Source organism: Rhamphochromis sp. 'chilingali' (assembly GCF_963969265.1).
Source record: "Rhamphochromis sp. 'chilingali' genome assembly, chromosome: 18".
In the NCBI taxonomy this organism is placed as follows: Eukaryota; Metazoa; Chordata; class Actinopteri; order Cichliformes; family Cichlidae; genus Rhamphochromis; species Rhamphochromis sp. 'chilingali'.
In genome coordinates, this window is record NC_137945.1 from 29963194 (window position 1) to 29976691 (window position 13498).

At 36.0% G+C, this 13498-nt stretch overlaps 1 protein-coding gene, 1 long non-coding RNA gene and 1 pseudogene across 6 annotated transcripts in view; 1 reads left to right on the forward strand and 2 right to left on the reverse strand.

Annotated features, from left to right (window-relative positions):
* The window catches only part of pde1ca (phosphodiesterase 1C, calmodulin-dependent a), a 51569-nt gene that overhangs the window by 14641 nt on the left and 23430 nt on the right, over positions 1-13498 (reverse strand). For all 3 annotated transcript variants that reach the window (XM_080864507.1, XM_080864506.1, XM_080864508.1), the window contains 3 exons: positions 13356-13484; positions 6984-7085; positions 6463-6583 (listed from right to left, as the gene is read on the reverse strand). In XM_080864507.1, the coding sequence (XP_080720633.1) occupies positions 6463-6583; positions 6984-7085; positions 13356-13484 (352 nt within the window). The remainder of the gene's footprint in view (positions 1-6462; positions 6584-6983; positions 7086-13355; positions 13485-13498) is intronic.
* On the reverse strand, positions 673-2923 carry LOC308385528 (coiled-coil domain-containing protein 106-like; annotated as a pseudogene). Its single transcript, XR_013974721.1, has 4 exons — positions 2776-2923; positions 2231-2389; positions 1581-1772; positions 673-1344 (listed from the first exon to the last, which is right to left on the reverse strand). The product of XR_013974721.1 is annotated as a coiled-coil domain-containing protein 106-like (transcript).
* On the forward strand, positions 2956-4315 carry LOC308385530. 2 transcript variants are annotated; one of them, XR_013969539.1, is made up of 4 exons: positions 2956-3170; positions 3337-3513; positions 3703-3810; positions 4300-4315. It is a non-coding gene; the product is annotated as an uncharacterized lncRNA (long non-coding RNA). The 2 variants fall into 2 exon arrangements; XR_013969540.1 differs by lacking the exon at positions 4300-4315 and adding an exon at positions 3929-4058 and having other exon boundaries at positions 2959-3170.

The window sequence follows — 13498 nt, forward strand, 5'->3', positions numbered from 1 at the left end:
TATATTAAACATTTCAGACTAAGTTACTATCTTGTAAGCACAATCAGCATTTGTAGACATATTTTTTATCATATAAAATTGTACTTCATAAATGCATTATAAATATCCACAACTATCAATCGGAGCTTTGTTGTAAAGTGTAAAGCATAAAACCATTTATTAATGAATAATAAATATTTATAAATGCCATATGGGAGACTTATTGTAAAGTGTAAAGCATGAGACCATTTATTAATGACAAATAAACATTTATAAATGCCAAATGGGAGCCTTATTGTAAAGTGTAAAGCATAAAACCATTTATTAATGACAAATAAACATTTATAAATGCCAAATGGGAGCCTTATTGTAAAGTGTAAAGCATAACACCATTTATTAATGACAAATAAACATTTATAAATGCCAAATGGGAGCCTTATTGTAAAGTGTAAAGCATAACACCATTTATTAATGACAAATAAACATTTATAAATGCCAAATGGGAGCCTTATTGTAAAGTGTAAAGCATGACACCATTTATTTATGACTAATAAACATTTATAAATGACAAAAGAGAGTTTTGTTGTAAAGTTTAAAACATGTCAACATTTATTTATGATCAACAAACATTTCTAAGTATTACTGGGCATTACTATAAAAAGTATAAAGCACCAACAGTTATTTAGCATTGCTAAACTTATATACAAGCCCTTTAAAGATAGCTAAAACTATATTAAGGAAACTAATCCCATCCCTAAATTCACCACTGGCATAAAACAAAGGAAAATTATAATAATTATAATATAATAAATTATTATACCTTAACTGAAACTGCACAGCTGTATTATTTACTCTACACACATTTATACAAATCAAAACATTAAAAAAAAAAAACAATAAAATAAACTAACAGGTAAATCTCTTAGTTGTGTGGAAACTCAACACATATGTGAACAGATCTTTGAAAAATGATTGGTTTTGCAGATCTTTTCTTCAGTTCAATATGCTCAAAAAACAAAACCACTTAGAACAAATTAGGGTTTCAGACAGATTTCCCTCTTCGAATTGGAAGCAAAGTACCAGCGGCCTTCATACTTTCTATTTTGTTTTTTACTTCATCACTGCCTTGAATTGCAGCCTCACATCGCTTAGCAAAAGCTAGTACCGTCTCTCCACTAGGCCTGTTGGACAGTAGCTCCTGGTAGACATTGGGGACCGCAATAGCAAGCTCCCCAACTGATGAAGTGGACACAACAGTGTTCCTGTCGAGCCCATGCTTCTGAAAAGCTTTGGTCATGGTCTTCGTCTTTGGAAATGTCTTGAGGAGGGATTTGTATCGCTGCACAATGTCATTTGGCGTTTGAACTAAAAATGAAAACAAAGCAAATAATTAGAAAAGCAAATGCTCAAAGCATACTAATCTATACATATATATATATATATATATATATATATACACAGACAGATAGATAGATATGTATATATGACGTAGTGAACTCAGAGTAATTTTTAGAACAAATTAAAATCATAATACTATCTTTTATGTCACATTTATAGTATCCTCTTCTGTAAAATCTTCTCTTCCAAAATCTTTTGCTCACCACGCTGCCGGAGCTTCTTCTGCTCCTTCTTGGCTCTTGAATGCTTTTTGTTGTATTTGTGCTTTCGCTTCTTTGGGGATGAAGATGAGGATGACCACACAGACGATACAGATGAAGATGCGAAAGATGAATCTGAGTTTTCAGAAGCCTTCGAGGAAAATGGATCATTGAATGGTTCGTCTTTAGGTTGCTCTGCAGGATGTAAACAACAAAATGGCTGGTTTTAGAAACAAGTCCCCTGTTTTTCAATTACACAATTGATGATTTAGTAAGCTTATGTGCTTAAAGAGAATGAAGATTTTGTTATAGAAAATCATCATGTGAATAAGGTGTACATATATATATAAATATATATATATATAAAACCTATATTAATTCTGATTGTAAGGCTGTTACATTACTAGTTCAAGTTGGAGTTATGATCTTATGAACTATGAAATTGAATCAATCAAGTTAGACCTGGCTGAACTGAATTTGGAACCAGATCTCTTTAGGAATGAACTAGCACAACACTTAAAGTTAACTGACTAAAATCTTTTAATCAACACAATGACAATAAGGGAACTTCACTGGGATTGATAAATTATCTAATGTTTATTTGAAGACTGTAAAATAAAAACAATGTTCATGGAACAAGTCTAGTTTCATACTTGTAAGGGATGATAGCTGACTTCGGAGAAAATCTCTCTCTCCTTCCAGTTCTTCAATTCTCTTCTTTTGCCACTCCAGTTTCTCCTTAAGAAAAGTCAGTTTCTCTCGCTCCTTGTTAAGAAGGGCAGTTGCAGTAGGGGCAGGATTAGAAGAAGAATCTAAAGAACAAACAATTATTAAATTACAATACTAAAATAATTTATAATCTAAACTTGGGAAGTCAAATAAAATATTGATTAAAAACGGTTACAACTTGAATTTATAAAAAGCCACTTTGTAAAAATTATGTTATATACACCTGTGGTGGTTCAGGCATTTCTAAAACAAGGCAAATAATTCTTATGTGTACTGCCTTATCAGGGTGTTTAATATAAATTTAATGATGCACATAAACAAAACTAAAAATATACTGTACAACTAAGTGATATAAATCGTTTGGAATAACCAATAGTAATAGAGCTATTCACATGTTATGTGATGTTAGTTAGCCACTGTAGCTAGCAGCCAAATGGCTCGGTAGCTAGCTAGCTAGCATTATACTCACCTTCATGTCTAACTGCTGACGTCGTTGGCTTAGTGCAATCTAGATAATCCAGTCTCTGCTTTTTGTATCTCTTCGAACGTGTGCTAACTGTGTAAGTCGCAGACGCACACAAATTTTTATCTTCTGCTCCATCCATGGTGCAGCAACTTGAACGAGCGCCTTCAGTGTGTCTGTTCGTGCCCCTTTGGCTTGACCTTCCAGAGCGCTCCACTGCCTGTCGCGCTCTGAGAGGAGGGGCTTTCCTTAATAAAGTTAACTGTGATTGGATGGTTGTATAAGCTCCTCTGCGTTTAAATTAAATTTGTTTTCCCTCCCTTTGGCGGCAGAACATATTTCTTTAGCATGAATCCAGCGGGTTAGATCTACATAACAAAGTCGGAGATACATTATAACAGGTGAGACAATCCTCTTTTTTGCTTGGGACTATTTTTGATTATAGGGCTTGTTTTATATAGCATGTGAAGTTCTTTAACTCTGAACCGATTTGCACTAGACTCCCATAGAGTATTTTACGGTGTTTCGAGGTGATAATAAAATAAATTACTCATTTTTTCCCACCAGAATGTCTCTGGGAATGAGATTGCGCGCCAGAATAGAAGGAAAACAAACTAAATATAAGGCACTAAGGCTCATTAAATGGCTGCAGAAGAAACACCTGCTAAAAAAGAAGCTTAGATGTCCTGTTTGTCACCATAAGATGAAAATGATTTCCGTGGTGAAGAAAGACCAATATATGTGGTATGTATAATGCATGATAATGTAGTGCATGTAGTAAATATAACAAAATATTTCGGTTATCAATGCAAGAGGGAGCATTAACCTCTTTTCATTATTATTTTCTTCATACTTAATTTTGTGATTATCTTTTTAATTAATGCTCTTGTTTAAGGGTCCATTTCTTTACTTAACTCATTTGTATGTTCTCAGGTGCTGCAAAAGAGCAAGTCATAGGAAAGTTTCCAGAACAATTAGAACTAGCTCCCTCTTTGAGAAATCAAAAACATCTCTTTTCAGTTGGATGAAGTTCATTTACAGGTATATGTAGATGTAGACATTAATAGCAATGCACCTTTCATAATTGAACACCAATACAAGACTTGTGAAATAAAATTAGGGCCTCAGTAAGTAATAATTGCCTCAATTTCTATCACAGATTTTCACAAGGGCTCAGGCTCAGACAAATAGATATGATCGATGATGAAGTGGCTGGCAGCTCCAGAACACTAAGTAGCATGGCAAGACACATTCGACATGTTTGTATACGTGCAATTAAAAGACACAGAATAAACAATGGACACCGTTTTGGTGGTGACAGAGAATTTGTGGTTATAGATGAAAGCTGTCTCCGTCATCAGCGAAAGGTTGGTAAACTCTCAGACAGGTTTGTTAGAATCAATGCAGATCTGAATGTGTCCTCTAAACATGGAAACCTTTACCATAAGTAAAAAAAATTAGTAGAAGCAACCATCTTTTTGAATGTTTCTTTGTAGATATTCTGTTTAATTTTATTCTTTTTGTTTTCAGTATGCACGTGGACGCTTTGGAAATGCATGGAAAAGGAAGAAATGGGTATTTGGAATGATGGGAATTAAAGACAAAAGGCGAAGGCTCGTGTTAAAACTTGTTGAAAAACGATCAAGGGAGCCACCTTGTTCCTCTGATCAGACAGCATGCTAAGTTGGGTAGTGCCATTATCAGTGATGAGTGGAGAGCCTACAAGAATGTTTTGACAAACATAGGGTACAGACATTACACTGTAAATCACAGCAGGTGGTTTGTAGATCCTCAATCTGGCAGTCATACACAGCATATCGAAAGGGCTTGGATGACCACCAAAGGACATGTCCGTAGACTAAGGAAATCGCACTGAGAAGTTGCTGGAGGAACACCTGATGGTTCTTGAGTGGTCATCTTGGCTTGGTTCGCGACACCCTGATGGACCACTAGGACGCTTATTTAAGGACATACAAAAAATATTTCCAGTTTGAACCAGTCTGGCATGAACTTTTTTTGGAGTGGGTGACTGTTTGGTGTTTTAAAAAACACATTTAATGTTACATGTGTTACTCTTACAATACATTTTTGACAGTAGTTAAATGTTATTTCAAGCACTGATTGTAATTTAGGTCTAAGTGTTATAAATGGTGACATTATACATTTAAGACTCACTTTTGGCAATTAAATGTTTATTAGTGATTAATAAATGGTGTTAGGCTTTACACTTTACAATAAGGCTCCCATTTGGCATTTATAAATGTTTATTTGTCATTAATAAATGGTTTTATGCTTTACACTTTACAATAAGGCTCCCATGTGGCATTTATAAATGTTTATTTGTCATTAATAAATGGTGTTATGCTTTACACTTTACAATAAGGCTCCCATTTGGCATTTATAAATGTTTATTTGTCATTAATAAATGGTGTTATGCTTTACACTTTACAATAAGGCTCCCATGTGGCATTTATAAATGTTTATTTGTCATTAATAAATGGTTTTATGCTTTACACTTTACAATAAGGCTCCCATGTGGCATTTATAAATGTTTATTTGTCATTAATAAATGGTGTTATGCTTTACACTTTACAATAAGGCTCCCATGTGGCATTTATAAATATTTATTATTCATTAATAAATGGTGTTATGCTTTACACTTTACAATAAGTCTCCCATGTGGCATTTATAAATATTTATTATTCATTAATAAATGGTTTTATGCTTTACACTTTACAACAAAGCTCCGATTGATAGTTGTGGATATTTATAATGCATTTATGAAGTACAATTTTATATGATAAAAAAATATGTTTACAAATGCTGATTGTGCTTACAGGATAGTAACTTAGTCTGAAATGTTTAATATAGCAACTCTAGATGAAATATATAGGTGAACACATTTGGCTCACTATTTGGCAAGAAACCGGTCAGTTTTTTTTCTTTTTCTCACCCTTAACTAATGCATAATAAACCATTAATAATGGTTTATAAAGCATTTACAGATTAATTAATAATATAGCTATAAACTATTTATTAGCATCTATAAGGGGAGACTTATTGTAAAGTGGTACCCATAATTTTTTCACCCTATGTCTAGTTGGCTGTTGAAGAGTAATGTTATCTGCATGGTAAACTACTGTGGTCCAGTAATTAAGTTGCAATAACATTACTCATAGCTTTCTGAAATACCGTATTCAGCTGTAATACAACTTGCACATGTGAAGTGTTTAAGTTTAATTAAAGAACTGCAGTAGATTAATATTCCTATTTTTGCAGTCAGTCCTAAACATTAATTGTTTTCCTGTCTGTGACTGTACTGTAATTGCAGATGCAGATTACAGCAAAACAAAGCTCAAGGTTTTTTTTATTTGTTTGTTTCTTTTTTGGCAGCATATGAAAACTTCTAGGGTTCCTACTTCAGTAGATGGGCAAGGTGTAAATAAGTCTGTGCATACTTCTGTTCCATTTTTGACTTAATGATTGAGTGGTTATTTCATGTCACAGAAATTTTGTTTGAGCATGTGTGTGTACAAGTATATCCAGCTATCTGTGTATATGTATATATTGGTTTGTTTGTTTTATGTGTCCGATAAAAGGTTATCATCATTATAGTATGGCTCCCACTTCCTTTACACAATAAAGTGTCAATGGAGGGACTAGGAGGTAGGTGCAAATTTTTCAGGTGACTACCTGTCTGAAGAACTCCTCAAGCAGGGATGTTGTCCAGCGATGATGGAGGTCCCAGCATTTGGCAGGATGGCTGATGTCAGCAGTGTGCAGCAGCAATGATAAAGCCTTTGGTTTGTCAATCCTGTGAATAAAGAGTAGTTAGTCACTGGTGGGTGTAAACAAACAGCAGCTGTTCAGCTCCCAAAGAAAAGTACATTAAAATTGGGTAAATATGAGTGTACTTTTTGAGTGCAATGAAACTTCCAAGAGTGAGATCTAGAGAGAAACCATGATTGCTAAATCAGTTTCATCTTTTCCAAGGGAAAAAAGAATTATTGAAAGTAAAGCTAAAGATTGGCCATTGGCTTTTGAATATAGAGACTCTGTAAATAAGATCAGAATTTTCCTGATTTTCAGCAAGCATCCATCAAATATGATAGCTACACATTAACGTTGCTGACAGTATTTAACAAAAATATCTTTATCCCAGTCTTTCATACATTACTGCTGATTATAATAAGAGTTTGGAAGCCATTACTCACGCCTCAGACTGCTGCAGGAGGCTTTTCATGGCTTTGATCTGCTGAAAGTGGCAGGACATGTCAGTGGCCAATACCATATCCACTACTAAGGCTCGCAGTTCTCTGAAAAAATAAATGTAGAAAGTAAAATATCCCAGAATTAGAAATAATAGCAATCTGAAAGGATTAGGATTCAGGAACTGAATCTGAAATCTGTCATTTAACAGAATTTTTCATAAATGATACAGTATTTTCCTGTTATTTTTAAATATGTGAAATATCAACACGATTATTTAAAAAAAAAAAACTGTCAAAGTCTGTAAATTAACATGAGTAATAAAAAATAAAATAAAAAAACTGTACCTGTAAATAAACATGTTTTACATTTTTAAATAAACTTTTTACACAGAAAAAGAGTGCAAAAATACAGTTGCAAGTTTAACATAATTTCATATATATTTACCTTGTTTATTTAAAAGATAAAACTGTTGAATTCTAATTTTGTGCACTAAATACACATTCAAATGCACATTTGGTGCATTGAGCATAAAATGACCCCAAAATGCTACTAAAAGAAGTAAAGTTTCTGTAATTTTATGTGGGTTTGTTAACTAACAGGTATGTTGTGAAATTATAGAAGTTTGGTGGGGAAATGATATGAATGATTTTTTCAAGAGTATATAACATCTACTAGAATTAGTAAAATGCCAAAAGGTACGACTACGGTAATCTACAAATGGTGTATGCTATATTACCAAAATTGGTAAAATAACAGAAAAATAATACAAATAGAAATACATATTAATTATTATTTTTAAGATATCACCTTATTTTATGTCTTGATGCATGCTCAATCATACAGTTAAGTAAATCCCAAAAGGTTGATTTTGTTCCTTTGGACGTAGAGTTTTCATTCTTTTTTTTCTTTTTCTTTTTTTTTGCCTGTCCCGTTTGGCTCTTTTGCTACCCGACCAAATGTTCGGGTAGCAAAAAAAAAAAAAAAAAAATCTGCAACCTTCCCTGTGGTCAACAACAGATACACATTATGCCCCTATCGTGGACTAAACCAATTAGAGATAGTAAGGGGCGGGACCTCTCTGATTGGCCGTGGTCCAGTTGAAAGTGCAGGTGGAAGTGGGAGGTGAGTAGCTTGAATAAAGCGATATCAATTCATTAAATCCTGAATCGACTTTTAAATATAACTGTGTTTGGCCAGAAACGCCAGATTCTCAGATTAAAGCTCACAAAACCATTTCAACAACAACCAAACAGCAAATGAGAGCAGGTACACGGACTCCACACAAAGACATAAACACAGAACGGACCGACGCATCAGAATCAACTTTGTCTTTCTCGGCTTTCTGATTCTGAGCTGCAGGTTTTGTCTCTCTCCAACCAAAATTCACCGGGCCAGCAGCAAAAGAAGCAGCAAACTGCGCTTCACATTTGATCAATGTCGTCATGAATTTTGCTGTTTTGCTTCCACGACTATTAAAATCACACTTCATGCACAGCTAGCTCTCTCTCTATCTCTCTCTATACTTCAAGAACAGTTTCCCGTCTCCAATCTCTGTTTTCTGTATTATTCATTCGCTTATTACCCACCAGTCTACCGTTGTTTACAGCGCTGTCGGCTGCTGTCTTTTTCTTTTCTTTTTTCACTTAAATGACCTCGGACAAGAAAGCCTATTTTTTCTGTTGTTCAATACCAGAGATGGGCAGTAACGCGTAATCTGATTACTTTTTTCAATTAACGAGTAAAGTAAGGGATTACTATTGCAAAAACGGTAATTAGATTACCGTTACTTTCCCGTAGGAACGCTGCGTTACTGCATTACTAAAACCGTGATTTTTTTGCGAGAATGTCTCACGACAGTGACGTAAGCGAGTGCGCCGTTAGTGACAACAGCTGTGTGCAGATCAACAGTGGATCACATATCGATTGTGGGAGAGAGTGTGAGCGTGCAGCATTTAAAGCGTGGAAGTACTGACCTTACTTTGAGTTTGATTCCATAAAAAGTGACAAAAACATTAGCGTCCATGCCTATTTAAAAAAAGAAGATAATCTTCTCACAAACTGGTTATTTTGAAACAGGAAAAAGTGGGGAAACAACTGAAAAGACTAACTGTCAATGGAAAATTGTATTTAGTAGTCAGTATAATCTTTTAGTTATATAAGTTTGCATATGGTAGAATACTGCATGTAGTTATTTGTATTAGGAAATATTCAACCATGTATACTTAGAGGCATATAATCAATTGTGTGTGATCTCTAACAGGCTGCAGGCTTGGTGTGCACTCCAGGAATGCACCCCCACGTCCTGGGAGCATGAGAGTTCGTACCTTGTTTTATTGTTTTACGGTAGGATTAACGTAGCTATGTCTGTTAAGTGCTTCTTTACATATAGATGAACTGCTGGACTTCCTCACCATGTTATTTAGGGTGAGGGGGAGACTACCCTTTCCTGACCAAGGATGTACCTTTTGTGCTTTCATGACCCTTTGATCAGCAGCGCACACACACACACACACACACACACACACACACACACACACACACACACACACACACACACACACACACACACACAAACACACACACACACACACACACACACTGAAGACCGGGGCAGTTTCTTAGTGCGAGTCTCTCAGTAGGGAGCTGCCCTTGCTAGCAAGAACTCTGTGTGTTTCTCTTCTCTGAGTCTTTGCTGAAGAAGTGTTTTAGAACATTTTCCTTAACACTAACATTTGAATAAAACCTGAAAGCAAGTAAATACTTGCTATGCTGCCTTATGGTAAACTTTGGTAATATTGATCAAGAACAACACTGGCTGATGATGAAATACAGTCAGCTGGCATGGTGACACTGCCAGTATTAACCTGCAGGGCTGGACCGGGACAGAAAATCTGGCATTTTGACTAGAGACCGGCCCACCAGGTATTAAAGCCATAAAGCCTTTGAATGAAAACAAATGCTGTTGTGACAGTGATGTACACTGTCTTGTTGGTATATGTATGATTTCTATACATTTTACATCAGATAAAAACTTTGGTTGTAAGATTTAGATAATTATTTAATAAAAGCTAGATATTTTAAATGAGAGTAAGAAAGAAAAGTATTTCTTTGTGCCCCCCTCTCCCTGTTAATGCCCTACCTGGCCCCCTGGCAAAACTTTCCTAGATCCACCCCTGCACAGTTACCAGCTGTCAGCTACATAAAAAAGGATCCTGGTGTTATTTGTCTCCCAGAAACAGTTCATAACTTCCCTTCAACTCATTCATGTCACCTAAAAGGTAAACCTGTTTCTCCATCACCTGTTCAGCTCTGATGATTCAGTAAGGACATCTCCTGGTTTCATCTTCATGTTTCCCTCTCACCACATAACCAAACCGACATCATGACCAGCAGCTTTACAGCTGTGGCTCCAGCAAACATCAGCTGATACTAGAAATTAATATTAAATAAATTCTAACAACAGCTGATCAAGCTTAAACGTGCTGCTGTTGTTTAGCGCGACATCTGCTGGTTTCCTCTTTCTGGCGCAAAGTGGGCGATAAATAAACAAGAGAGAAAAGCCGATCAGCTGATCATTGATCAGTTTCATGATTGAAGTAGCAACAGGAGAGGCAGGGGGAGAGAACGAGAGAAGAAGAGGCAGCTGTGCAGCGTAACGACAGAATAACTCCAGCTTTGTGTCTTTTTTTCATTATAGCGAAAGTCCGGGACACACTGCGTCTCTTCTCAGCTCAATACGAAATATTGTATGTAATATTTTCTCTGAATGAGGGACCATTACATTTTTTAAGGAGCCGTTGGCAACTCTACTAACTAACCTTATGAATAAAATAAAGTTCACTATCAGTAACATCATAGCACCCACCCAGTTGTATAAAAACTCCGTCAAGCTGGCTAGAACGCAGTACGAGTTATTGCAACTGAGGGTAAATAGTCAGCACAACGAAAATAAACTACACCTAAACTTGGTTTATATCTGACCCAGAGAGACTGCAGGTCATAACTTCTTACCTGAAGTTCAGTTCACCTGACACTCGGACTGGCGGCTGCCTCGGGGCTCTCCCCCTGCCTCCCATTCCCTCATCCACCTGCTGGCCTCTGTGGAAGCCCCGCCATAGCCACCACCAAACAACTGAGTTATTTTTACACATCGACCTGCATCTGGCCAATCCACCACCTCTCATTGTTCATGCCATTACAAAAAAAATAAATAAATAAGTCACCGGGCACATGCCTGGTATGCCCGATGGCCAGTCCAGCTATGTTAACCTGCAACCAAATCTGCAGCTCCATACAGCAATGTTACGACTTAGATGATGTCTTATAACTCATAACTCTTATGTTAGCTCCCCTCAGTAGCATACTGTCTGATATATTCGACGGCTGCAATAATTCTTTAAGTGTTATTTTTTCTTTGGTATTCTAATTTCACCGAAGTTTACTAAACTCAACAAACTTAATATTACTTACCGGGACATTTATTCTGTCCTCATTTTCTTTCACCGAAAAATTGTTTCCTGCAGTGCCGTCTTTCATGCTTGGCTCTCCTACCTTTGCTAACGTGATGCACATAGCGCAGAAGGATGCTGCATTCACTTACACTCGGATATCTGAGCTTCACCGTGAAAACATAATCGGACATTTGATATTTGATTGAATTTTATTGTTTTGCCTTTGGGGTGGCACCTGGGGTGGCCAGTCTGGTTGGGGGGGAAGCCTGTGCCCCCCCAGGCCACCCCGCTGGACACGCCACTGGGTGAAAATAGAGCAACAGGACCGCTGAGTCTTTGACTTTATTTATGTTCTGCTGTGTTTTACTTGCATCTATTTGAAAGAGTGAGTGTAAACACAAAAAAAAAAAATGTATTTTATGTGCTGGAATGTGTAGAAAATAGGTTTAAATGTTAAACTAATTTATTCAACTCAGAGAATGTTGCATATAATTAAATTTTTGCTTGATGCATAAAGTTAAAAGATTAAAACTGATAAAACAAGTTAAAAAAAAGAGACTTTTCCATTTGATTACATTTTGTATGATGGATTATGTAGAAAAAGTAGAATTGGGCTGAAAGATCTATCGCTTTATCACCTCTTCAGGTTGTAAATCGTGTTTTAAAAAAGTAACTAAGTAACTAATTACTTTTGAAAATAAGTAATCAGTAAAGTAACTGGATTACTTTTTTGGGGAAGTAATCAGTAATTAGTTACTGATTACTTTTTTCAAGTAACTTGACCAACACTGTTCAATACTGAAGAAATTTAAACTTTATATGCAGAACATTGTAGAATATTTTTAAGGTTATCTGCTATAAAAAGCCAGACCAGGAAAATCTCCTTCATGTTTTTCTGTGTTTTATTCTCAGTTACTTTCACACAAAGGCATCTGCTGTGATGTTCACAATTCTGATGAAGTCAGTACTGATAAATGATCAGAATTATAATATTTCTAACTGTCTGAGGCTAAGTTGAATCGAATCAGGACTTTGAAAACCGGAATCGAATGGATTATAGAAATCAGTGATGATACCCAGCCCTAGTGAGCAGCCTAGGCACGACAGAAGTGGTTGTAGCTGTAATAGGAAAAGAACTATTGCTAACTTTTCTGTTAAGTTAAGGCCTGATCCTTCTGAAATTCATAGCCAGTGCTCTGACACGGTGTCATCAATCTTTAAATGCTGAAAAAGAACAGTGTATCCAGAAAAACACATTATATTATATAAATTATTATAAAATTTGTGTGCGCCTAACTTTTGTGCCGGTACACCTAACTTTTCAAAGTTAGGCGTACCAGTACGCCCATGGCAAAAAGTTAGTCTAGAGCCCTAACAGGGGAGTAACACCAGGCTGCTCTTTGTTGACTTTAGCTATCTTAAGATGTATGCAGTATGAAGTTTACTTCCAAAAAAGGAAAAGGAAAACAAAAAAGCTGAAACTTATGGAACCTGAACTGGAAATATAAACTAGGAATAGGAAACGCTGGGAAACATGAGAAAAGTAAACTCTCAGGAGGTAACAGGAGGTAACTGATCCTTGAAATACAAGGACCAGGACTAAGATGCATGAGCTTGACTTAGAGTGAGACAATGAGACATGACTGACTGGTACAGGAGGCATTGACATAATAGAGAAAAGAGATTAGGATAGACTGGAGACAAAAGGGTACTAACACAATCAAACACGAATCAAGAACAAGAAATATAGATAACAAAAGCACTATGTTTTTTCACAAAATTAAGACCAAATAATACAAGCACTGAAGAAAAGTTTCTTAAATTGAAAAGTCCACAACAGAAACTCAAAAACTGGGACAGGACCATGACAGATGTGGAGCAGCTACACAAATTGAGAATATTTGAATACTGTTTACTGTTTACCTCCACTCTTCCTTTGAAAGATTAGAGAGAATATTCATTTCCTCATTATCATGTAGAAGGCGATAGACAGCACTGACGTGATGGTTCTCCAAAACAGCTCGGTCATTGTAAAATAGCGCCGTGTCTGACCTGCAAATGCCACA